We start from the raw sequence: 25,445 nt of genomic DNA, 5'->3' as shown, positions 1-25,445 counted from the left end.
GGCCAGGAGCAGCACTTTGGGACACAAACAAGGCAGCGTCACGGAAGGCGTCATGACACAGAAGTGACAGGAGGGCAGGAAAGGACTCGGGGTTGGGTGGAAGGAGGCTGCACCCCACTGGCTGAAGGTGCACTAGGGTGGTACAGGTGGCAATAAGGAGGAGGGCATCCCCAACAGGCTCACCTGTGAACGGCTGGCTGGGGGGCTGCCCGGGGGTCCTTGGGGGGCTGCTGAGGATCTGGGCCAGGTGGTCGGCCGGCTTGGGCTGCCCAGCATTGTCTGCAGGGGAGGCAAAGCTCTGGTAGGCCTCCTCCTCCTCCTGAGAGAGGGGGTCTGGTTCCAGCGGGGGGGCTGCCCCGGGTGGCTCCTGGGCACTGCTCCCCGGGTCCATCTCCTCTTTCAGAAGACTCAGCTCCGTGCTGAACTTCTCAATGGCCGAGGCAGCCCCGTTCTCTGTGTGTTCCAGGGTCAGCAGCTCATCCAGGGGCAGGTCTGGGCAGGGCAGAGGCTCCCAGGCTGGCCCGGAGTCAGGGCTGGGGGTGGAGGCGGAGCCATTCTCGACCACCTCCACTGCCCCTTGGGGACACCAGCGGACCTTCTTGATGCCAGGGTCTGCATGGGCCCCATTCAGCAGGATGCTCGAGTCCGTGGTGCTGGGGAAGGTGGAGGTGCTCGGCTCTGGGCCTCCCGAGGCCCCTTTGAGGGCGGCCAACTCTTCTGGCGGGCCCCGCTTTTTAGTCCGAGGGGAGGCAGATGTGGGGTCGGGATGCCCACCTGCATGGAAGGAGGTGTAGCTGAAGTAGTCACTGTTGATGGGTAGGGAGGGGTCTGGGGCAGGGGCCAGGCTGCTGGCACTGGGCTCCTCCCCATCATAGGGGGCTGACCACACGCGGCAGGCCCAGACACAGCGGTCAATGTTGAGGCGTGCATCCCGCAAGTACTCCAAGTAGTTCCCTTCCAACTCGGAGAGCTCCTCGCCTCGGCCAGGACGGTGACCAGGGCTAACAGTGGGCGTCCCTGGGGAGCGGGGAGCGGGGCTAGAGGCCTCTGCACCAAAGCTGGACTGCCGCATGAAGAAAGAGAGGCGGGACGGAGTGGAGGGCTTGGGGACGGTCACCACGGAGGACGAGTCCACACTGGGGCTGCCGTGACCTGAGGGGGGCACAGAGGAGGTCTCTCAAAAGCAGGAACACCACGAGCTCCCAGTCCCTCACCCCAGCTGGGCTGCTCTCAGCCACTGGCTTCCCAGATGGACAGGGTGGGAGGCAGAGGCTAGACCAGGCGGGTGCTGCTTCTGCGACATCCACGGGGGTTGCGGACCCCCCGTCCAACCCTGCACAGCCTCTACCTCGTGGGCCGAGTTCCACTCCGGACACGAATGCTTGGCAAACGCACTTTCCATTCCATGCTCAGAAGTCTCAGGTCTCTCTGCACCAAATGGTGGCAAAAGGTGCAAGGCCAACGAGACAGAATGACGACACTCCCCCTCACCAGGCCCCTTTAAGCCCTGCAGGACCCTCACACTCTCTCTAGGCAGAAACGCCCATCCACCAGCACTGGCCACTGGCAGAACCCCGTCCTTGTCCCGGATTTCCTGACGCCCAACAGTGTTGTAAGCGCCCCACCAGGGCTGCACTGAGGCCCAGTGCCATGCAGGCATCCTTGCTCCTCCCACCAACCCCCATGGATCTGGTCCACAGCAAAGGCTCTGGGGGTGTGCCAACACACGCAGCCCAGGCCAGCACCCCCCGCCAGTGCAGGAAGGGGTGAGGAACTCCACCAAGGAAGTCAGTCCTTGCATTTGCTGTGAAGGCCTCCCCAGAGGCCAGGGCTCTGTGGCCCGATAACCACTACCCCTCACTCCCAGCCTGCCCAGGGCACCCTCTGTGGCTGGAGCCCCCCCACTCACCCTTGGACCAGGTGGCGTGCTCCTCCTCACGCTCAGGCAGGGGCAGGCTCTCCGGACAGCAGCAACGTGGAATCAGGGAAAGGAACCTGCTGGCCGCCCTGCCATAGAGGTCCAGCTCCTTCACGGCCCTCTTCTGGCTCAGCATGACATGGCTGCAGGGCACCAGGTACCTAGGCAGGCAACAGAGCTCGCTTACTTGCTCGCTGCCCAGGCAAGGCAGGTTGACTGACCTCTGCAAACGCTGTGCTTTCAAAGGCCAACTAGAGTGAGCTGCTTCTCCAGGGACGGAGGGCACAAGGCGGTCTTGCGAGGACCCTTGCCTGAGGAGGGGAACGAATCCTGCACAGCCCTTCCTGATCAAACCACTGCTCAGTGGAGGCCCTCCAGAGCAGCCGCCTTCCCCTCAATCCAGGCCGCTCCCTCTACTCAAGTGAAGCACGCCAAGTGACCAGGCAGCTCTCAGGTCAGATCAGCAACTCCAATGGGGCTCCCTGCACACTGTGGGGTTCCTCACAGTGCCCAGATCCAGTGAGTAATTAGTGAAACTCCTTGCCACACCATGTGGTGATGGCACCTGAAAGCCTAAATACCTTTAAAGGGGATTAGACAGATTCATGGAGGAAAAGTCCATCTCCAGTGACAAGCCAGGATGACTATGCAACCTCCAGAAGGAAGCCACCTCAGAATACTAGGGGCCAGGGAGTGGCAACAGCATGCAGGCTTTGTGTCTTGAGTGCTCCCAGAGACATCTAGCAGCCCACTGTGAAGTGCGGGAAGCTGGACCAGACGGGTCCCCTTTGGCCTAATCCAGCAGGGCTCTTCTTGTTTTCTTAAGAGAGAACTCGGGCCCCAGAAGCCTCAGCAGGGGCGTCTGAGGGAGGGAGGGCTGGTCTCCCTCCAGGAAAGAACAGGCTTTGTTGCCGGCCCAGAAAGAAAGCATCAGTGAGTACCTGAGCACCAGCTGCAGCAGGACGTCTTCACAGTTGAGGCTGAGCAGAGTCCGAAAGAGGCTGAGAGACACCATGCAGAGCTGGGGGGGGGGCACAAGTGAGAATGTGTGGCCAGAGCTACTTTCAGCCCACCCCAGTGGCTCCCCCACCTCAAAGACCTGGGCCAGAAGCTGTCTAGCAGAGCTCCCTCACCCAGGAGGCCGCCAACCACACCCAAGAGACTACAGGGAGATGCTTCCAGGCAGGCCAAGAACCCTGCCCCATCCCCCAACCTCCAGCAACCCAGTGGGGGAGGGGACAAGTCCACAGGCCCTGCACTGCTCCTGCCAAGCAGCAGGGGCCAGAGAGGGAGGGGCCTGTCTGTGTCCACAGATGCTTTTCATGGCAGTACAACCCACAGCAGGCAGCTCAATACACACGGCCCAGGAGTGCAGCCACTAGCGTGTGGGGAGGGTGGCTGTCTGGGGGGGAGGGGAAGGGAGGAGCCACGTTGTCCAGGATGGGCTGCCACCTGACAGCTGCAGGTGGCCACAAGCCCCACACCCCTTGCAGGCTCAAACTCTCTCCTGCACTGGTTCTGTCCTGTAACTGCAGTACCATCCGGTGCAGCAGCTTCTGCTGATGAGGCCGGGAGGCTGTGAAGTCCTGCGGTCAGGGCGTGGATGGATGACCGCAGCTGCAGCAGCAACTGCCCCCCTTGGCCTCCACAGGCCTTGGGTGGTTGGCTGGCCTTGGGCAACAGGCAGGCTCCTGACCTGGCACAGAGCCACTCTGGGACACGCATGGCTCCCCAAGACCTGCCACAGCTGGCCAATGCACCTCCTAAGCCCCTGCCTGGTGGCCTCACCCGGGAGTTGCTGGCAATGCGGCCCACCAGCGTGTCGAGGATGGTGCTGCTGTCGTGGCGGTGGAGCAGCAGGAAGCGCAGGAAGGTCTTGAGAAGGGCGGCCTCACTGATGCTCCGCAGGAAGAGATCCAGGTAGGCAGTGCTGGCGATCATCTCCTCAATGGAGGTCTGAGGGAAGGCAGGGGCAGGGCTCAGCGCAGGACCCTCCCTGAGGGCAGCATAGGCCCGAGGTCCAGTCTGCTTCCCAGTGCGCAGCTGTGCTGATCCCTGTGCCCTTTCCTCTCCCGGCCAGGCCTGGAAGGACACGCCTTTCCCCAGCCCCACCTGAGGCCAGCACAGGGCCACCACACCTCCTGAAGTGCCGACACCTGCACTTCCCATGCTTAGGCAAACAAAGCTTACTTGGCGGGGGCTTATTTCCCAGACTTACTGAATTACAGGCTTCACATCAAGTCCAACTCACACCGAGGGAGAGAAAGAGAGATGTGGCCCCAGGGTGCCAGCAGCCTCACCTTGTGCAGAGCCGGGCCCATGACAGGCACCAGGAACCCATTGTGGATATAATCCACCAGCTGCTTCTGAACCAGGGGGTGGGCCACCTGCAGTGAGAGGAAACAAGTCTGAGGCCGTGCCCAGCCCCACAGCCCCACAATGCAGCCCCTGTGGCTCCAGGCCACTGCCTCTCAAGCAATGGATTGTAGGGGCTTGAAGGAGGGTGCCTCCGCAGAGCTGGAAGAACCCCAGCCTCCTGGCTCCCCCAGCTAGATACTGAACAGTGGGGACACACCAGGACCAGCACTGCTGACCAGTGGCCACCCACAGCTTGCTGGACCTGTTGGCAGTGCCAGAGATGGAGAAAAGAGCACCATGGAGCTGCACCCTCTGCCATGATCTCCCTCCAGCAGCCCAGCCCATCCCATCCCATCCCCAGCAGGTGCAAAAGAGCCCAGTCCAGCAACCTGCCTCCAGCAGGGGGACAGTCACTCCCTGTTCTGCCCCAAGCAACTTCCACCTTGAAGCACTCAAAGGCAAGAGGTGCAGCTGCCACAACCGAGAACACGCCCTGCCACGCACTTCCCAGCAGACCCACCTGGATGACAGCGTTGCAAAACTCCAGTGAGTTCATGAAGAGGACCAAGGAGGGAACTCCGATCCAGTCCTCCCGCCGCAGGAAGTGCCAGTCGTCCCCCCGCACCTCCAGCTTGCGGGGCAGTGAGGAGTACAGGGCGCTGAGGCCAGTGGCCAGGACCTGGGCAGGGAAGGAGAAAGACAACACTCTGGCTCTGGAAAGGGCCACAAGAGACTGCCCTGCTGGGTCCCCAGAAGACAAGAGCCCACCTGCCTCCCCAGCCTCCCCTAAGAAGCATCGAGAGGGGACAAGGCTTAAAGCTCCTCCAATCCACCCTGAAGGGACTGTCCTCCAGCCACAAGAGACACACCACCAAGGGAGGGGCAGCTCTCTCCAATGGGGGGAACAACACAGTTACTACAGCACATCTCCCCCCATTTGAAGCAGGGGAGACCATGCAGAGGTGAAGTTCTCTCTTGCCAAGGTCAGGCCACAGTGGTCCTTTGTGCCAAGGCCCTGGACTCCACCAAGTGACTACTGCCCCCAAACATCTGCTTGGGCTCTGAACAGTGACCCAACCCACCAAGGCTCCTCCACCTGTCCACAGATACAACTTTCCTTCTTGGTAAGGCATCCACCCCCTGAAAGACAGTACAGGGCACAAATCCCGGAGCGCAAACAGTGCTCAGAGAAGCCGCCCCACCCGCCCATTCCCCCTTTGCTTTCCAAAGCCACCTTAAACCAGGTGGCAGAGACAGGCACGGAGAGCGGTGGGGATCTGACCCTCCCTCCTTTTTGTGCCCTGCACAACTAGGAGCACTCTGAGACCTGTGCTCCACAGCCAGACCTTGGACTCTGCTGGGCGGCCTCTGCCAGTGGCCTCACTGCAGATGCTTCTCAGGCTGCCCCCTCCAGCTTCTCTGGCTCGCCCATCCTTCAGAAGGGGCTGGTGCTTTTGTAGACCCCACTTAGGCAACATGACAGGACTCAGAAGCTTATCGCCCACTCCTACTGGGCACCACCACTGCTGGAACCAGTGTCCTTGGGATGGCGCATGCTTTACAGCAGGGGTCTCCAAACCCCGGCCTGGGGGCCAGATGTGGCCCACGGAGAGCCTCTATTCGGCCCGCGGCCAGCCTCTGATCCCGAGAGCCTCTGGCCCAGTTGACCAAACAGAACCAGAGTTGTGCTTGTGTGAGCTTTATTTCCTTGGCTGTGTTGGTGCTTGTAGGTCTACCCTACAGGTAGACCACAGCTGCGATACAAGGACATCTGCAAGAGGGATCTGAAGGCCTTAGGAGTGGACCTCAACAGGTGGGAAATCCTGGCCTCTGAGCGGCCCGCTTGGAGGCAGGCTGTGCAGCATGGCCTCTCCCAGTTTGAAGAGACACTTGGCCAACAGACTGAGGCAAAGAGGCAAAGAAGGAAGGCCCACAGCCAGGGAGACAGACCAGGGACAGACTACATTTGCCCCCAGTGTGGGATTGTCACTCCTGAATTGGCCTTTCAGCCACACTAGACGCTGTTCCAGAACCACCTTTCAGAGCGCGATACCATAGTCTTTCGAGACTGAAGGTTGCCAACAAGTTGGTGCTTGGAGAAATCCTGGACATTTGAGCCCATTCATTCATTCATCTAAGTTCCATCTCTAATGTATTTATTTAAATTTTATATTTAATCTTTTCTTCGGCTCTCAACACCGTGCCAGATATTTGATGTGGCCCTTCGGTCAAAAAGTTTAGAGACCCTGCTTCACAGCACCGCAAGCCCCAGTCCATAAGGGTGTGGAGCTGTGTGCCATCCCAGGCAGCAGGGAGGACTCCATGTGCTGCAGCAGCAAAGAGGAGCCCTGTCAAGGCGGAGAAGCCAGCAGGCTGGTTGGAACAGGGCAGCTCGGAGGGCCAGGGGCATGTTGGAGGCAGGAGAAGGTGGCACTCAGCACTAGAGCCCCTCTGATGGCAGCCGACATGCCCCCTTTTCTCCTTGGGCTGGTGCAAGTGGGTCCGAGGAGACCCACTGGCAGTTGAGGAAAATATTTTCCCTCCTCCCCCCTGAGCCTTCCGATTGCTCACACACACACATACACACACTGCAGCATGCTTTGGAAATCGCAGGGTTGGGCTGTGCACATTGGCTGGCTGGTGCCAGGGGCCTCTTCCCCAGATGCCCAGACAGTTCTGCATTTTGACACCCACCCACCCCCAAGCATAGCGCTGAGCACCTGCAGTCCCCAAAGGTTCCCTCTTAGAACACAGTTCCCCACCCTTGTGATGGCTGGGAGGCTTAGGGAGGGGGTTGCATCTCAGAGACAGAAGCCCTCCCCCCTGCAGCTGAAGCCTTGGCAGCACCTTCAGAAAGAGCCGGCACCAGTTGGGGAGAACATGAGGGCATGAAGGTGCATCCCGTTCACAGGCTGGAGGCACCAGCCAGATGCCAAGGGGTTTCTTCCACAGCCAGGGAAAGTCGAGCCGGGGGCCCAGGACACTTGGCACTGTGCACTCAGACCAGGGCCCTTTGGAGCCACTGCGCTCAATCCCAGGAGGGAGGTGACTCTGGCCCGCCCCACCCCCACCCCCCTTACCGGGCAGAAGTAGGAGTGGTCAGTGATGTACTGGGCCACGGTGCTGCTGCCAGCAGACATGGCCATGATGAGCAGCAGGGCGTCCCGGGCCTGCTGACCCAGCAGCCCCTCGTGGTGGATGAAGGGAATGAGGAGGGAGAAGACCAGGAGGTTGGCAGGCCCCTGCTCCGTGGGGCTGTGGAAGAAGAGCTCCAGCAGTGGGGGCTCCTTGGCAGCCGAGACGCAGAGCTGGTTCAGCAGCAGCACCAGGCTGTTCTCCAGGAGTGGGGAGGCAGGCCCCGCACACAGGCCCAGCAGGCGCAGCAGGGGGGTCAGGACCGGCTTGTGCCGCAGCAGGGGCTGGCGGGACTGGCTGATGAGCATCTCGTAGAGCTTCAGCAGCTCCACTTTGCGCTCCTCGGGGACGTCACGCTGCAGATGCCAGCCCAGCAAACGCTCCAGCACCCCCTCCAACACCACAAACTCGAGGATGGGCCCCATGGCTGCCGCCTCCCCCCCACGGGGCCGCTCCTCCGCCAGCAGCGTCATCATCTGGTAGGTGTTGTTGCGCACCGCGCTAAGGTCGTCAGCTGCGCCAGGGGCCACCCGGGAGCCCCCTCGCTTTTCCAAAATCCTCAGCACCTGGAGGGAGGAAGGGAGGGAGGGAGGGATGGTGAGCAGGGCAGAGGAGCAGGGGGCTGACCTCCCCACTCTCTTGTCCTCAATGCACACTCCCTGCCAGATCTGCCACATCAAACCCACATCCTGATGGGGCCCAGCCTCACCCTCCGGGGGGCCAGGCCTGCCAAAGCCCTGCAGCCCAGCCCCATGCTGCAGGGCACGGAGCCTGTGCTGGGGTCTTCCACCCACCTTCCAGGCATGTCACGTTGCTACTGGGCTTGGGTGTCCTGCCTCCAAGCCTGCCTGCCCGCAAGCACCAGGCACTCACCTGGGCCCAGTGGTTCTTGAAGACCATGAGGCAGGTTTCAGGGTCAGCTGTGGTCACCGGGCTCTGCAGGCCGCTGCCTCGGCTCACCCGGGGTCCCGTCACCCGGGGGTTCAGCTTGCTCAGCCAGCTCATCCTCTCCATCTGGGAAGGGCCAAGGTCCAAATGGCAACCGGCAGGGAAGGGAGAGACCAGAGGTAGCTTGGAGGGTCAGGGGCAGCTCCCTGATGCTCGCCTGGTTTCTCCAAGAGCTGCTGCAGCTGCTGACGTGTGGGGTTGCAGAGAGGTGGAGGTATGGCTGGCCCTCATCTCCAGAGGTGCCATGTTGCTTCAGATGTGGCACCCAGCTGTGGAGAGACAGGGAAATTCAAGAGGAGTTGAGGCGGGAACAGTTTTGCTTCCACCTCCCATGTTTGAGCACGGTGGAAAACTAGGAGCTCTGAAGGGTCATACAACATCCAAGAGGCAAGCACCTCCATCAAGAGACAAGCAGCTCAGCACCACCAGTCACGATGGGGGCACACAGCAAAGGAAGACCCGGGGGGGGGAGCAGGCACTGGGTATTACATGTGGGGAAAGTTCTGACTCAAGGGTGACTTGCTGGAGGCCTCGAGGCAAAACCTCAGGGTGTTGCAACAAGAGGATCAAGCAACCAGGAGGGGCTGAGCGGCTGCCACACCAGAGCAGTGGCCACTGATGGCCTCCCTGGCCACGGGTGTGACAGGTACGCAGGCCAGGCACCCACAGCAGCCCGCCAAGGAGAGGAAGGCTGACCCAACGCCACCATCTCCAGCGAGCACTGCGTGGCAGGCAGTGCTTTGGAGGAGAGATCAGGACAGAAAGCCTGACTGGGCAAGAAAGGGGGGCCTGAGCCCTCCCCCACAGGCTGTTGCAGAAATGACTCCCTGCAATGGTCGGGACGGCCCTGCATGTGCAGCAGAGGCAGCAAGGGCTGGCTCACAAGGCTCTGGGTGCTAAAAAACAGGCACGGGCTCTCAAAGTACAAAACGCACACACTGTGTCCCTGCACTCCAAGCTTCCTTCTGGTATCCATCCAAAAGTGGGAAAGGTGGGGGGGGGGCTGCCTTTGAAGGCCCACCCTGACATCTTGGCCACCATGTCAGACAAGCAGAAGGTCGAGCCAAAGCCAAGCAGCAGCCCACAAGGGGTGTCTCAGCAGTCGAGGGACAGCCTCCATGCCCCCCACTGGAAACAGGCTGCAGGCAACAGCCCCTGGTGGTGGTACATGGGACTCGAGGGGGAGGGGCCTGTCTCCCATCAAAGCCCTTTGGGGAAGGTGCTCCTTCACCACCGCAAATAGGCGGAAAGATCCTCAAGGCAGTCTCTCGGCAGACAGGTGGGGGGAGCGCTTCCCATTTGTGCTCTCCCACCAGGGGTCTCGTGCCTGCATTTTTCGGCCCGCTTCCCCATCACCACAAGCAGGAGGAGTCTCAGGAGATGTTTGGCTGAGGCTCCTGTTTTGGGAACAGAAGGCCAGGTACACCAACATGGAGATTCCGCTGTTGCTCTGGGGTCACTGGGAAGTCCTGCTTTCTGGCTAAGGGTTGGCCTGCCGCTTCTCCCATCTGCCCTTGGAGAATGCAGAACTGAGCAAAAGCCTGCTGCCCCGCTCCGCAGGCTGCGCCCGTTCCCCCCTCTCAAAATACAGACCTAGACCCATCAGCAGTGCCAGCACCTGGGCTGCTACTGGCACAGCTCACCCCTCACCCAGAACATGACACCCACCTGGCCCCTTCGGGGAGGGATCTCACTGCTCCAGAGCTGCCTCCACCTGTTTCCCTGAGCCCACCCTGGAGGGGGAGCACAGGCTCCGGGCGGGCAGGCAGACGAGAAGGCACCTTGCCGCAGCATCCATCTGAACCACTCCCTTTGGCGGCTGAACTCTGTCCCTTGCAAGGGCATGGCAAGACCCAGAGGCTCAGGTACTGGCAGGCAGCCAGGGAGGGAGGGGAAGACAGGCTGGAGTGCAGGCCAGGGAAGCCTCGCCCAGTCCTCCACCACTGCTGGTCGAATCAGTAATGGAAAGCCACCGGAGCTGGGAAGGGACACAGCCAAAGTCTCAGGCAGTCCCGGCACAGACATGAGGCCCATGGCCCTCACAGCCAGCCACACACTCCGCTGCGAGACCAACTGGCCCTGGCAGAATCACAGTGCAGCACTCACTCACACCAAAGCTGGGGGAGGCACTACAGCCTCACCCCCCACCTGGGCGCTGCTGGGTAAGACATCAGAGATGGCACAGACAGCACTTGGAGCCCTGAACTGGGAAGGCACCCAGGCCTCCCCACAGGTCCTCCAAGAAGAAAACACCAGCCTCAGACACTTTGCCCTGGTGCAGCAGAGGCCTGCCTTGCCAAAGGCACTTTGCCAAATCTGCTGCAGCCCCACCTCGCCAGGGTGGCTCCAGGAAGGAAACTCTCATGCTTCAAGCAACAAGCAAAGGACTTTGGCCCCTTTCGGGATGGAGGCCTGCCAGCCACACCCAGCAGCAGAGCTCTGTTCATAGCACTGACAGGCACAGAATCCTCACAAGAGGAAGGCCTCCCTCGCTGGGGAGTGCTCTGGAGCAGACTACCTAGTGACCTCTTGACCCTTTGACTGGTCAGCCCTGCCTCATGGTGCCTCCAAGGAGGGAGGGCTTGCAATGATGACCTACATGCCGCAGAGAAGCTGTGCCAGTGGAGTAGGCCTCCAAAGGGACGAGCCACTGTCTGTATCAGTGAGCCAAGCACAAGACAGAGTTCTCGCTGGGCCCCTAGCAGGAGATAAATCACTTGAGGTCTACACAGAATAATGCCATGCTCTGCACCTAGGAGGCAAGGGTTCATTCAGGACCCAACAGATGCCAAGCTCTCTCTCTCTCTCCTTCTGAAGCCAAGTTGTGACTAAAGCACAGGCAACATAAACTTGCAACTGTTGTGCCAAGCCAAGACTACTGTTGGCAAAAAGGTCACACTCAGTCTGGGGCTGTTGGACACCTGGCTCTACAGGTGGTCTAGGAGTCCCTGCATCTGACACAGAGGTAATCAGATTGTGACACTTGGCATTCTGTGAGGAGGAATATTATGCTCTGCCCCCTCAATACTGGGAGATGGGCATAGCAGTGCACAGAATCCAGCAGATCTCTGGTAAATTGGATCCTTCTCGTTGACTCCACCTGAGACTTATTCTGGTTGCATACAGGAACTTCAGGTTTTGAGGAGTCATTACTTGGACAAGCCAATCATACCGGTCACGGAAAATCTCTCTCACAACAGCAAAGGAACTTGGTTGCCTCTGGCCCTTGTGAAGATCCTTGGTGTATCAAGTATATATACAACCAAGGTCATGGATGTACAGCCATGTGAGGACACTGCATGCCATTTCCTGACAGGATGAAAACCCCGAGGCTCATAGATCCAAGACAGGACAGGGGTAATTCTTCTGATTCCATGAAATGCCTCTAAGGTCCAAGGTGTCCATGGGTGAAAATCTCCAAGATAAACTGGAGTACTGGCATAAGAAGAACAGCCCCACTGGATCAGGCCATAGGCCCATCAAGTCCCGTCTTCCTGTATCTCACAGCGGCCCACCAAATGCCCCAGGGAGCACACCAGATAACAAGAGACCTGCATGCTGGTGCCCTCCCTTGCATCTGACATGCCCCATTATTAAAATCAGGAGGTTGCACATACACATCATGGCTTGTAACCCATAATGGATTTTTCCTCCAGAAACTTGTCCAATCCCCTTTTAAAGAGATCCAGGCCAGACGCCATCACCACATACTATGGCAAGGAGTTCCACAGACCAACCACAGGCTGAGTAAAGAAATATTTTCTTTTGTCTGTTCTTACTCTCCCAAAACCCAATTTTAGTGGATGTCCCCTGGTTCTGGTGTTATGTGAGAGTGTAAAGGGCATCTCTCTATCCACTCTGTCCACCCCCTGCATAATTTTGTATGTCTCAATCATGTCCCCCCTCAGGCGCCTCTTTTCTAGGCTGAAGAGGCCCAAACGCCATAGCCTTTCCTCATAAGGAAGGTGCCCCAGCCCCGTAATCATCTTAGTCGCTCTCTTTTGTACCTTTTCCATTTCCACTATGTCTTCTTTGAGATGCAGTGACCAGAACTGGACACAATACTCCAGGTGTGGCCTTACCATAGATTTGTACAACGGCATTATAATATTAGCCACTTTGTTCTCAATACCTTTCCTAATGATCCCAAGCATAGAATTGGCCTTCTTTACTGCCACCGCACATTGAGTCGACACTTTTATCGACCTGTCCACCACCACCCCAAGATTTCTCTCCTGATCGGTCACAGACAGCTCAGAACCCATCAGCCTATATGTGAAGTTTTGATTCTATGCCCCAATGTGCATGAGTTTACACTTACTGACACTGAAGCACATCTGCCATTTTGCTGCCCATTCTGCCAGTCTGGAGAGATCCTTCTGGAGCGCCTCACAATCATTTCCAGCCTTCACCACTCGGAAAAGTTTGGTGTCATCTGCAAACTTAGCCACCTCACTGCTCAAGCCTGTCTCCAGGTCATTTATGGTTGAAAAGCAACGGTCCCAGGAGAGATCCTTGGGGCACACCACTTTTCACCTCTCTCCATTGTGAAAATTGCCCATTGACACCCACACTCTGTTTCCTGGTCTTCAACCAGTTCTCAGTCCATGAGAGGACCTGTCCTCTAATTCCCTGACTGTGGAGATTTTTAGTAGCCTTTGGTGAGGGACCATGTCGAACACCCTCTGAAAATCCAGATATAAAATGTCTACGGGTTTTTCCGCATCCGCATGCCTATTGACCTTTTCAAAGAATCTAGGCCACACCTGGAGTATTGTGTCCAGTTCTGGTCACCGCATCTCAAAAAAGACATAGTGGGAATGGAAAAGGTGCAAAAGAGAGTGACTAAGATGATTACGGGGCTGGGGCACCTTCCTTACGAGGAAAGGCTACGGCGTTTGGGCCTCTTCAGCCTAGAAAAGAGATGCCTGAGGGGGGACATGATTGAGACATACAAAATTATGCAGAGGATGGACAGAGTGGATAGGGAGATGCTCTTTACACTCTCACTTAACACCAGAACCAGGGGACATCCACTAAAATTGAGTGTTGGGAGCGTTAGAACAGACAAGAGAAAATACTGTATTTCTTTACACAGCGCATGGTTGGTCTGTAGAACTCCTTGCCACAGGATGTGGTGTCGGCATCTGGCCTGGACGCCTTTAAAAGGGGATTGGACAAGTTTCTGGAGGAAAAATCCATTACGGGGTACAAGCCATGATGTGTATGTGCAACCTCCTGATTTTAGAAATGGGCTATGTCAGAAGGCCAGAGGCAAGGGAGGGCACTAGGATGAGGTCTCTTGTTATCTAGTGTGCTCCCTGGGGCATTTGGTGGGCCGCTGTGAGCTACAGGAAGCTGGACTAGATGGGCCTATGGCCTGATCCAGTGGGGCTGTCCTTATGTTCTAACTTATTTAAATAAGCTTTTATTATTCCCCTTAATGTTACTGGCCATGTGTTCCTCATAGTCCCGCTTGGCCTCCCGTATCATCTTCTTACATTTCTTTTGCCACAGTTTATGTTCCTTTATAAATTATGTTCCTAATTCTCATTAGGGCAAGACTTCCATTTTTGGAAGGAAGTCTGATGGCTGTGAGATACAGGAAGCTGGACTAGATGGGCCTAGGGCCTGATCCAGTGGGGCTGTTCTTATGAAGCTTCGCTGCCCTTTACAGCCTCTCTAACTTGGCTCGTTAGCCATGCGGGCACTCCCCTGGATTTAGTGAAACCCTTATTTCTTTGTGGTATACACATCTGCTGGGCCTCTATTACTGTTGTTTTAAGCAGCCTCCATGCACTCTGGAGAGATTGGACTCTTTTTACCTTCCCTTTCAACCCCCTTCTAACCAGCCTCCTCATTTGAGGTAAGTCCGCTTGTCGGAAGTCAAGGGTTTTTGTGAGAGATTTGCCTGGTATTCTTCCCCTGACGTGCATGTCGAAACAGATCGCAGCATGATCACTGTTCCCCAAAAGCTCCGTAACATTGATATCTCTAACCAGGTCCCTAGTACCGCACAATATTAAATCCAGAGTCACCTGTCCTCTGGTGGGCTCCATGACTAGCTGCTCTAAGCCACAGTCATTTAGCATGTCAAGGAATCCAGTCTCCTTTTCGTGACCAGAACACAAATTGACCCAGTCTATATGAGGATAATTGAAGTCCCCCATGATTACAACCCTGTCCCTCCTTGTCACCTCCCTGATCCGTTTCCTCATTTCAAGGTCTCCTCCCGATTTCTGGTCTGGAGGACGATAGTACGCCCCCAGTATTGCATTGCTCCACAGGCCTGGTAATTTAACCCACGGAGGTTCTACGGTGGAGTTGGACCCGCCTTCAATCTCTACTTTGCTGGATTCTATCCCTTCCTTAATGTAAACGGCCACCCCACCTCCAACACGCCCCTGCCTGTCCCTCCTGTAGAGTTTATAGCCCGGGATTTCGGTATCCCACTGATTCTCCGCATTCCACCAGGTTTCCGTTATGCCCACTATGTCAATGTTTTCCCTTGTCACCAGACAGTCCAGTTCTCCCATCTTTGCTCGGAGACTTCGGGCAATCGCATAAAAGCATTTGTACATGGAATGCCCCAGGATGGGCTGCTTATGCACTCCTTTGTCCCCACATCCTCTCACTGAGCCAAACCATCTATCACATCCCATCACGCTACCATTCCCCATTTCTTCTCCTACTCTGCCTTTGTCTTGTCTGCCTCTGCCCTCCCCAGAGGGATGAGGAGTCCCGAACCGGATGCTCCTTGGCTCCTGTCGGCCTTCCCACAGGGATCAGTTTAAAAGCTGCTCTGCCACCTTTTTAATGTTATGTGCCAGCAGTCTGGTTCCATTCTGGTTCAACTGAAGCCCGTCCCTCTTGTATAGGCCCCGCGTGTCCCAAAACTTTCCCCAGTGCCTAATGAATCTAAATCCCTCCCCCCTACACTACTGTCTTATCCACACATTGATACCTCTGATCTCTGCCTGCCTAGCTGGCCCTGCGCGTGGAACAGGTAGCACTTCAGAGAACTCTACCTTTGAGGGCCTGGCTTTCAGCTTCCTATCCTACCTAAAAGCCTAAATTTGGCCTCCAGGACCTCCCCGCTACACTTGCCCATGTCGTTGGTGCCACCATGCACCACAACCACTACCTCCTCCCCAGTACTGTCTACCAGCCTGTCTAGACAAGAAGTGATGTCCGCAACCTTCGTACCAGGCAGGCAAGTCGCCATGCAGTCCTCACATCCATCGCAAACCGCCCTCTCTATGTTTCTAATAATCGAATTCCCCACTACAAGAAGCCCCCGACCCCCCTCCCACCGAGGAGTATCCTGAGTGCAAAAGACCTGCATGCTGGTGCCCTCCCTTGCATCTGACATGCCCCATTTCTAAAATCAGGAGGTTGCACATACACATCATGGCTTGTAACCTGTAATGGATTTTTCCTCCAGAAACTTGTCCAATCCCCTTTTAAAGGCGTCCAGGTCAGACACCATCACCACATCCTGTGGCATGGAGTTCCACAGACCAACCACACGCTGGGTAGAGAAATATTTTCTTTTGTCTGTCCTAACTCTCCCAACACTCAATTTTAGTGGATGTCCCCTGGTTCTGGTGTTGTGTGAGAGGGTAAAGAGCATCTCTCTATCCACTCTGTCCATCCCCTGCATAATTTTGTATGTCTCAATCATGTCCCCCCTCAGGCGCCTCTTTTCTAGGCTGAAGAGGCCCAAACGCTGTAGCCTTTCCTCATAAGGAAGGTGCCCCAGCCCCGTAATCATCTTAGTCACTCATGAAGCAAAGCGCTCCATTCCCCCAAACTGGATTGATTCACACATAACCAAACCTGGAGATTTGGGGGGGGGGGTGACTACAAATGGCCCTGCTTTTGAGAGTATTCAGGCGACAAGCAGCAGTGCCTGAAGAGAGGCAGCAGTGCCACAGTGGAACTATGTGCATGGAGGGTGCAGGTGGGTGGTGAGACCTGTGGGGCACTGAGATTTCGGGGTGCTGAAGAATGAGTGCCCACCAAAAATGCCAGAAACAAAAATAGCAACTTGCTCTCAAATGGCAGGTTCTCTGAAAGGGGAAACTGACCCAAATGCTGAAGCATCCAACCAGTGAACATTCAGGAGCACCACAGCTGGCTCTCAGGGCTTCCTGCTGCCGGTGGACCACTTTAGAAGTCAAGCAGTCAGCTGCCCAGGTCAGAACAGACAGTCTCAGAATGCAGGCACTGGCTAAAGGTAGAGGTTCTGAGGCAAAATCGCCTGGGGGTGAGCATGTGGGCCTGCTTCAGTTGCAAGTGCTGAAGTTGAGTTGCAGCAGGCGGGGGGACGGGGACGGACGACGACGACGATGACTCAGATGTGGTGCCAAAGGCTGGGGGAGAGGTGGCTTTGAGGGGGATCTCGCAGCTGTTCCAAGAGGATGTTCCAGGTGGAGGGGGCAAAGACACCCAGGAAAGCAGGAGACCTCTGGGGGGCCAAGGGGGTGGTGGAACTGGACGTGTAGCGTGATCAGAGGGGGAGAGAGGGGAGAGCCTGGGGATGGTCTCGCAGACTGGCTCCTACAGGAAACAAGAGGCCTTTGCTCTGGGCTGCCCTGGTCACCTCAGGCCACCACCTGGCACTTGCGTATGCTCTTTTCTCTCCTCCTGACAACCCTGTCAAGCTGAGGGAGCATCAATCTGCCCATGTTGCAGATGGGAGAAACTGAACCTCACAGGAGAGCAACTTGGCAAAGACCACCTTGAGAAGGAGCCAGAGAAATCAGACACAGCTCAGCCCCGCAGCCACTGCCCTGCACCAGAAGTCGCTTGTTCAGCTGGGAGAGAGCCAGCAGGATCCCAGTTGCACACGCCTTTTGCGCAGGAGATGCTCGAGGATGCCACAGAGCAGGCAGGGTCAGAGGTGGGCTGCATCCAAATGCCCTATGGAAAGGGTCATCGTGGCAAATGGGTCCAGGGTAGGGTCATGCTACAGCGCAGTTCTACCCAGAGTTAAAACCTGCCAGCTCCCCTCCCTTCCCACCATGGGATGCCAACTGACCACCACAGGCAGGTCAGTCCAGACACCCTTGGCAGGAATCACCTTCAACCTACAAACAGCCACTCTAGCAGCAGAGGAGGAGGAGCCCAGAGGAGGCCAGGGCAGGGAAGGGCAGTGCTTGGGGGCAGCTCAGACTCCCCAGTTCCATGGCCACATTTTGATCCTCCCTCCTGAGCAGAGGGCCCTATGTTCCCATATGGCAGGCCTAGCTCCTGCTTAATGCCCCCCCCCGTTGCTCACCTTCCACCCACAGCAGGCACGCCCTAGAATTAAAAGGGGAAGACAGCAGCAGGAGGGTGGCCTGCAGAAGCCGAGCCTGCCCAGGCCTTGAACTGCCAATCCACAGAAATTCTGGCACATTCCAAGCCCCTGGCCTGGGCTCAGCTCCCAGGCTGAGGCAGCAACACTCCTGGAGAGACAAGCACCAGGACACAAGACTTCCTGGAAACCACACCCTGCACCCAGCAATCCTCCACCCCTCCTCCAAAACAGAGATGTGTAGAGTGACTGCAGGCAGGCCCTGCGAAGGGGAAGGCCAGGAGATCTGCAAGCCGCCCCAGCCCAAGCGTGGAAAACAGCACTCATGCTCTGGGAATCCCCCTTCCAAGAAAGCACAGGGAGAATCCAGCACCCACTGATTACCTCTCCCCCACAAGGCAGTGGGCCAGGCGTTCCCCCAGGCTACTGACCGCAGCTCCAGGGCCACTACAGCTCAGGCCAAGCAAACTCCAAGAAGCGCGGAGTGAGAGCTGACTCCTAGGAGTACATCCACAACTTCTTTTAGCCCTCTAGGATGCAGCTCAGTCAGTCCAAATGACTTTAAACTCATTGAAGTCAATTTTGGGGTTGCCCCAAATTACCTGGTTCTTAACTAGTTCCATCAGTCTTGACCTGCAGACCTGAGCCGTCTAGGTTTCCATCACCTTCATGGGGATGTACGCATTCCCCCCCCCCACCCACGGGCCAAGGATCCAGCACCCACATTTGCAGAATCCTCCTCTTAAGAACATCAGAAAAGCCCTGCTGGATCAGGCCAAAGGCCCATCTAGTCCAGCTTCCTGTATCTCAGTGGTCAACCAAATGCCCCAGGGAACACACAAGACAACAGACACAACCTGCGACCTGGTGCCTTCCCCTGCATCTGGCAATTGGAGGCAGCCTGCATCTAAAACCAAGAGCTTGCACAGACCTACTATGACTTGTAACCCGTAATGAACTTCAGAAATTTGTCCAATCCCCTCTTAAAGGCATTCAGACAAGATGCCATCACTACTTCCTGTGGCAAAGAGTTCCACAGACTAAGTACACGCTGGGAAGAGAAATATTTTCTTTTGTCTGTCCTAACCCTCCCAACACTCAATTTTAGTGGATGTCCCCTGGTGTTATGTGACAGTGTAAAGAGCATCTCTCTCTCCACTTTATCCTTCCCATGCATAATTTTGTATGTCTCAATCATGTCCCCCCTCAGGCGTCTCTTTTCTAGGCTGAAGAGGCCCAAACGCCGTAGCCTTTCCTCATAAGGAAAGTGCCCCAGCCCAGTAATCATCTTAGTTGCTCTCTTCTGCATCTTTTCCATTTCCACTATGTCCTTTTTGAGATGTGGTGACCAGAACTGGACACAATACTCCAGGTGTGACCTGACCATCGATTTGTACAACGGCATTATAATATTAGCCGTTTTGTTCTCAATACCTTTTCTAATGATCCCAAGCATAGAATTGGCCTTCTTCACTGCCGCCGCACATTGGGTCGACACTTTCATTGACTTGTCCACCCCTGCCAAGATCTCTCTCCTGATCTGTCACAGACAGCTCAGAACCCATTAGCCTATACGTGAAGTTTTGATTTTTTGCCCCAATGTGCCTGACTTTACATTTACTTACATTGAAACACACCTGCCATTTTGCTGCCCATTCTGCCAGTCTGGAGAGACCCTTCTGGAGCTCCTCACAATCACTTCCAGCCTTCACCACTCGGAAAAGTTTGGTGTCGTCTGCAGACTTAGCCACCTCACTGCTCAAGCCTGTCTCCAAGTCATTTATGAAGAGGTTAAAAAGCACCAATCCCAGGACAGATCCTTGGGGCACTCTGCTTTTCACCTCACTCCATTGTGAAAACTGCCCATTGAAAACCACTCTCTGCTTCCTGGACCTCAACCAATTCCTAATCCAGGAGTGAAGCTGCCCTCTAAGGGTCCAATCCTATCCAATTTTCCAGGGCCAGTGAAGCTGTGCCAATGGGGTGCGTGCTGCATCCTTTGGTGGGGAGGCAGCCACAGAAACCTCCTCATAGTAAGGGAACATTTGTTTCCTTACCTCCGGGCTGCATTGCAGCTGTACCGGTGCTGGAAAGTTGGATAGGATTGGGCCCCAAATCCCTGACTGTGGAGTTTTCTCAGTAGCCTTTGGTGAGGGACCGTGTTGAACGCCTTCTGAAAGTTCAGATACGTAATGTCCACGGGTTCTCCCGCATCCACATGCCTGCTCACCTTTTCAAGGATTCTAAAAGGTTCATGAGGTAAAACCTACTGTTGCTGAGGCATTTCACCATCTTACCTGGAAAAGATGTTAGGCTGACCGGCCTGTAATTTCCCAGGTCCCCCTCCTTCCTTTTTTAAAGATTGGTGTGACATTTGCTATCCTCCAATTCTCTGGCACTGTGGCCGTTACAAGGGACAAATTGCACATTTTAGTCAAGAGATCGGCTACTTCATTCTTCAGTTCCTGAAGAACCATTCCTCTTGGGTGGATGCCATCTGGGCCCTGTGACTTACTGATTTTTAATTTGCCAATTAGGACTGTAATGTCTTCTCTTCTAACCTCTACCTGACTTAATTCCTTGGTCAAGAAGGGCAATTCCAGCATTTCTCTTGAGATAAGATGGGTGCAAAGTTGAGCAGCTCTGCCTTCTCTCTGTCATGAAGGATGCCAATTGGCCATTCTTCTCAAGCAGCAAGCCCAACCTCTCATTCCTCTTCCTTGTGCACTCTCTTTCTCTCTGTTGCTCTTGACCTTCTTGTCCAGCCTCAGCTTATACTGAGCTTTAGCATACCTGACCCTCACTACCTGCCTACTGATTAGTCCCCTCTTCCATTTCCTATGAATGTCTTTTTAAATCCTCAACTCACCACTGAGGTACTTGTGCTGCCATCCTGGCTTTTTGAGGTGCCTCCCTCTTTTCTCTCTCATAGGAATAGTTTTTGACAGCGCCTGCAGCAGGCGCTTCTTTAGGAGCTCCCACACATCTTGAGCCCCCCTTTGCCAATAGTTCACTGCTCAAAGAGTCTACCATCATTTCTCTGAGCTGGTTAAAATCAGGCTTCCTGAAATCCCAAGTGCAGGTTTCAGTGCCTGTTTCCCATAAGGTTGAGAATTCCAGCAATTTACAATCATTTTCCCCTAAAGTTCCTACTACTCTGACCTCATCAACCAATTCCCCCCTTAGTTAAGATCAGCTCCAGGGTGGCCCCTCCCCCTCATTCCTTCTTTTCTGAAGATGGGTATTCTCCACACAAAAGAAGATATTGGAGCTCCCCTGCTGGGCTGAATTATGGTCCAATCCTAAACCAGCTGCTGCCAGTGAGACAGGCACACACAGCTGCAAATGTGCCTTAAGGCACCTTGTGACAGAGGAAAGGAAAAAGTGGTGCTGGTGGACAGGCCTGTGCAGCCAACTGGAGACCAGTGCCTGAAGGAGCAGACAGGCTCACTGTGGGCCAGCAGAGGGTAGGACAGGGGGAGGGAGCAGATCAGGCCCAGGAAGGGGGTGGAAATGGCAGCAGTGGCTACTGCAACTTCCTATCCACTTTCCCAGGTTTGGTTTCCTGACTTGGGGCTGCCCAAAATTTTGCCAGCGATTATGCTGACATAAGCCTAAGCAGCCCCACAGGAGCTGCTGAGACTCACACCAGGGAGTGGGATGATGGCCCTCTTCCCTTGGGGAGACGTCCAGTGGCCTCTCTGTACCCGCTGGATACAGTGGAGACCATTTTGGTGCTGTTGCATTTCAGTACAGAAGAATGAACATCAGAACATAAGAACAGCTCCAATGGATCAGGCCAAGGGCCCATCTAGTCCAGCTTCCTGTATCACACAGTGGCCCACCAAATGCCACAGGAGCACACAAGACAGCAAGAGACCTGCATCCTGGTGCCCTCCCTTGCATTGGCATTCTGACATAGCCCATTTCTAAAATCAGGAGGTTGCGCATACACATCATGGCTTGTACCCCGTAATGGATTTTTCCTCCAGAAACTTGTCCAATCCCCTTTTAAAGGCGTCCAGGTCAGACACCATCACCACATCCTGTGGCATGGAGTTCCACAGACCAACCACACGCTGGGTAGAGAAATATTTTCTTTTGTCTGTCCTAACTCTCCCAACACTCAATTTTAGTGGATGTCCCCTGGTTCTGGTGTTATGTGAGAGTGTAAAGAGCATCTCTCTATCCACCGTCCATCCCCTGCATAATTTTGTATGTCTCAATCATGTGCCCCCTCAGGCGTCTCTTTTCTAGGCTGAAGAGGCCCAAACGCCGTAGCCTTTCCTCATTAGGAAGGTGCCCCAGCCCAGTAATCATCTTAGTCGCTCTCTTTTGCACCTTTCCATTTCCACTACGTCTTTTTTGAGATGTGGCGACCAGAACTGGACACTATACTGCAGGTGCGGCCTTACCATCGATTTGTACAACGGCATTATGATACTAGCCATTTTGTTCTCAATACCCTTCCTAATGATCCCAAGCATAGAATTGGCCTTCTTCACTGCCGCCGCACATTGGGTCGACACTTCCATCGACCTGTCCACCACCACCCCAAGATCTCTCTCCTAATCTGTCACAGACAGCTCAGAACCCATCAGCCTACATGTGAAGTTTGGATTTTTTGCCCCAATGTGCATGAGTTTACACTTACTTATACTGAAACGCATCTGCCATTTTGCTGCCCATTCTGCCAGTCTGGAGAGATTCTTCTGGAGCGCCTCACAATCACCACTGGTCTTCACCACTTCACTCACTTCATTGGTTAGGATTAGGCTGCCCATCTCCCTACAGCTGTTAATGTTTCCCATTAGAACCACCTCACATTCCTTATAATGTATGTTAGTTGTTTTAAGGAAGTCTCATCCACAGCCTCCCCTTAGCCTGGCAACCAAGACAGCAGATGCTCGCCACCATGTGGGCTTTCTTGTTTCCCCCCCCAACCTTTACCCAAAGCCTCTCCACAGGGCTATCTTGAGCATTTTGTTGGATTTCTGAGCAGCTGCATACTGCTGACATGGTAGGCTGCCACCCTTCCCTACTCCCGTTCTTCCTGAGCCCCTTGCTGTTAGTATCTTCAAGAGACCACCGGAGAAAAGTCCTCTGGGGATGTGGAGGAATGTCACCAATATGCAGTTGCCCGCAGTGCTACCCCTCCTCTCCAGAGAATACTGGGGAGGCTGCTGAGGTCCACAAGCATGGCCAGGAGGCAGGTGGGAACTGGATGTGGACCAACAAGCTGAAATTCAATCCAGACAAAACAGAGGTCCTCTTGGTTCAGAATCGGACAATACGGGCACATGCCTGTCAGCTTGCTCAGAACGGGGCTGCAGACCCCTAGCAGAAGCAGCAAGGGAATTCTTCTGAACTCACCAGGGAGCAGTGCTGGCCTGAGGAGCCTCTGTTCAGCTCCAGCTGGTATGCCACTTACAGTTGTTCCCAAGTTGCTTGGACCTGGCCACAGCAGTCCACACCCTGGTGACATCAAGACTTGATTACTGCAATATACTGTATGTGGGGGGGGGGGGCCTTGAAGATTCTCAGCGAGCTGCAATTAACAAAATGTAATGACCTACACAGTCTCTGAGGCTTGGTGGTCCAATTCTCTAGGGCCACAGCTCCTTCACTGACACTGGCTGCTGGCTCATTTCCAGGCACAGTTCAGGGTGCTGGTTTTGGCCTTCAGAGTCCTTTATGGCTGAAGACCAGAGTACCTGGGAGTCTGCCTGCATCCATATAAGGCAGCCTTAGTGAGGTTCTCAGTAAGGTGGTTCTCTTACACGTGCGGCCCTGGCAGAAGTTAAAGGGCTAGCAACTAGAGGCAGAACTTTCTCTGTGGTAGCAATACCACGGACACGGACACACACCCATGACCTCCCTGGGGTTTTAGAACTCGTCTCTTTCATCCTTGCCTCTTTTTCATAATTCGATCTAGGGAATGTGTGGTGCATGTGTGTTCTTTAGAGGCAGGCTGGCTGCTCACCTGCGCTGCTGGTGAGGCAGGCACCTTTGGGATCATCATGGTTTTCACTACTTTGCTTTGGGCTGCATTTTTCTGTTTGCGACAATCATATCTTATGTGGCTGCTTTACAGTTTATCATTTTATTGAGTTTCTATTATGTTCTAAGCCGCTTCAGATGCTGTAAGAAAGGCAGGGTAGAAACTGTTGAGACCATTTTTGCACCTGAAGGAACTCCCCCACATGCTTCTAAAGTGAGGAGTCCAGCCCTTTCCTGTGATGGGACCAGCCAGCAATTCTCCACTCAGCCCCCCTTCCCTACCCCACCTTTGCTCCCTCCAGGACAACCCAGAGAAGGTAGAAGCCCCACCCAGCAGTGGCTCACTGGCTCCTTCACTCAGAGGTGGAAGGCAAGAAAGGCTGAGCTGAAACCAGGACATATCCTCTGGAGCTCAAGGATGGGATGAGGGTCCCTGGCCTGTGCTCCACCAATTCCAGTGTGAGGCACCTGCTACTGCGATGAATGATTTGGCCTGTAAGAGACCAGAGATCTGGGGGAGGGGGGCCCTGAGACAGCAGCCCCTCTCAGAGGCTCAACTCCCTGTTCACTCCGAGAGAAGGCCTCTTCTGTGCATGCCACCTCCCAGGCTGGGCAGAAACAGGCAAGAGGGCCTCCTATCTAGTAGTTCCCAACAGGTTGGCAGAAGTGCCTTGCCCCAGGCCAGTCCCACTCAGTAGCAGCTGCATGAACACTTGTTCCCTACAGCTGGGGGGGGGGAGAAGGGAGGCAAGTTGCCTTGTGGACAGTTGGGTCAGGGCCCTTTGTTGCTCCCTGCTGGGACTGTGTGATGCTGAGTTCACATGCAAGGCAGTTTCAAGTGCCCCAGAGCCTCCGTGGGAAATAAAAAGGTGGGAAATAACACTGCCAGTAAGTCATTGGTTGACGCGCATGGAGAACAGGACAGAGGAGGATTACTGAAGATATGGGCAGGGGTCCAGTTGCCAGCACCACTCTCCGCATGTTCCCAGGCCAGCCCAATGGGAAGCTGCCCCTTCTCCTGCTGGCTGTTTCTAGGCCTCAGCTGGGCTGACAACCAAGGCATTTTGCACAAGCATTCCAGGTTGCTGAAAATACTGTATCACAAACCTAGGAAGTAACAGAAAGCTGCTCTCGTAACCAAGCATTCAAATACTTGCAGCAGAAGCACTGGCCTAAACCCTGGCAATCAGTCAAGCCAGTTCATTACAGATCATGACCGACTGTCAGAATCTGGCACCCACACCCTGAACCAAGAGACACTGCTGGGTTACCCTCCGATGTGATGCAGATGCAGCCTGGGCAGGACCAAGAGACGCATTATTGCCAAGCACCCTGCATCCTCACTCCTCCCTGCGAAATGGCCCCTTGGTCCCACATGCCCCCCAGAGCTGAATTTGGGGCCCGGCCCTTGCCGAGACCACCTCTGGTGCCAGCCAGTGCTCTTCCCTTGGCACAGAGGGCCAACAGAAGCCTTGCAAAGCAAAGGTTACCCTGAGTAGCTGTCAGCTGGAAGTTGCTCTTTGCAGCCAGACTCCGAAGTCCAAGAGGTCCAATGGCTGAGCGGTCAAGATGCAGCAGGACCCCACCATTCTCCGCTCCTGAGGGTCAACCCCTAGGGAAGTCCACAGGGTTCCTCCACGCCCCAGACAGACGGTCTGCTGCTAAGCCGGGCCTCCTCAGATAGTGCCAAGAAGGAGCCTTGGGGGGAGGACCCGAAAAGGAAGCTTCTACTCTGTGCCTGAAGGTTGCAGCACACTGGGGGCAAAATGCCTCCTACCGGTAGGT

The 25,445-nt window shown here is 55.3% G+C and overlaps 2 protein-coding genes across 2 annotated transcripts in view; one reads left to right on the top strand and one right to left on the bottom strand.

Moving 5' to 3' along the window:
* The window catches only part of FHIP1B (FHF complex subunit HOOK interacting protein 1B), a 32,116-nt gene that overhangs the window by 2,288 nt on the left and 4,383 nt on the right, over window positions 1-25,445 (bottom strand). The window contains exons 2-9 of the mRNA XM_066622145.1: window positions 8,285-8,628; window positions 7,357-7,977; window positions 4,797-4,955; window positions 4,219-4,305; window positions 3,707-3,874; window positions 2,860-2,939; window positions 1,910-2,079; window positions 184-1,152 (exon numbers count right to left, since the gene is read on the bottom strand). Of these exons, the coding sequence (XP_066478242.1) occupies window positions 184-1,152; window positions 1,910-2,079; window positions 2,860-2,939; window positions 3,707-3,874; window positions 4,219-4,305; window positions 4,797-4,955; window positions 7,357-7,977; window positions 8,285-8,425 (2,395 nt within the window). The 5' untranslated portion in view covers window positions 8,426-8,628. The remainder of the gene's footprint in view (window positions 1-183; window positions 1,153-1,909; window positions 2,080-2,859; window positions 2,940-3,706; window positions 3,875-4,218; window positions 4,306-4,796; window positions 4,956-7,356; window positions 7,978-8,284; window positions 8,629-25,445) is intronic.
* Window positions 9,399-25,445, top strand: part of CNGA4 (cyclic nucleotide gated channel subunit alpha 4) — a 31,040-nt gene continuing 14,993 nt past the window's right edge. Inside the window, exon 1 of the mRNA XM_066619283.1 lies at window positions 9,399-9,578. Within this exon, the coding sequence (XP_066475380.1) occupies window positions 9,399-9,578 (180 nt within the window). The remainder of the gene's footprint in view (window positions 9,579-25,445) is intronic.

The sequence above is a fragment of the Tiliqua scincoides genome, chromosome 3 (genome assembly GCF_035046505.1).
Source record: "Tiliqua scincoides isolate rTilSci1 chromosome 3, rTilSci1.hap2, whole genome shotgun sequence".
Taxonomy (NCBI): Eukaryota; Metazoa; Chordata; class Lepidosauria; order Squamata; family Scincidae; genus Tiliqua; species Tiliqua scincoides.
The sequence above is the reverse complement of the archived record's forward strand: the minus strand, read 5'-3'. Positions and strand labels throughout refer to the sequence as shown.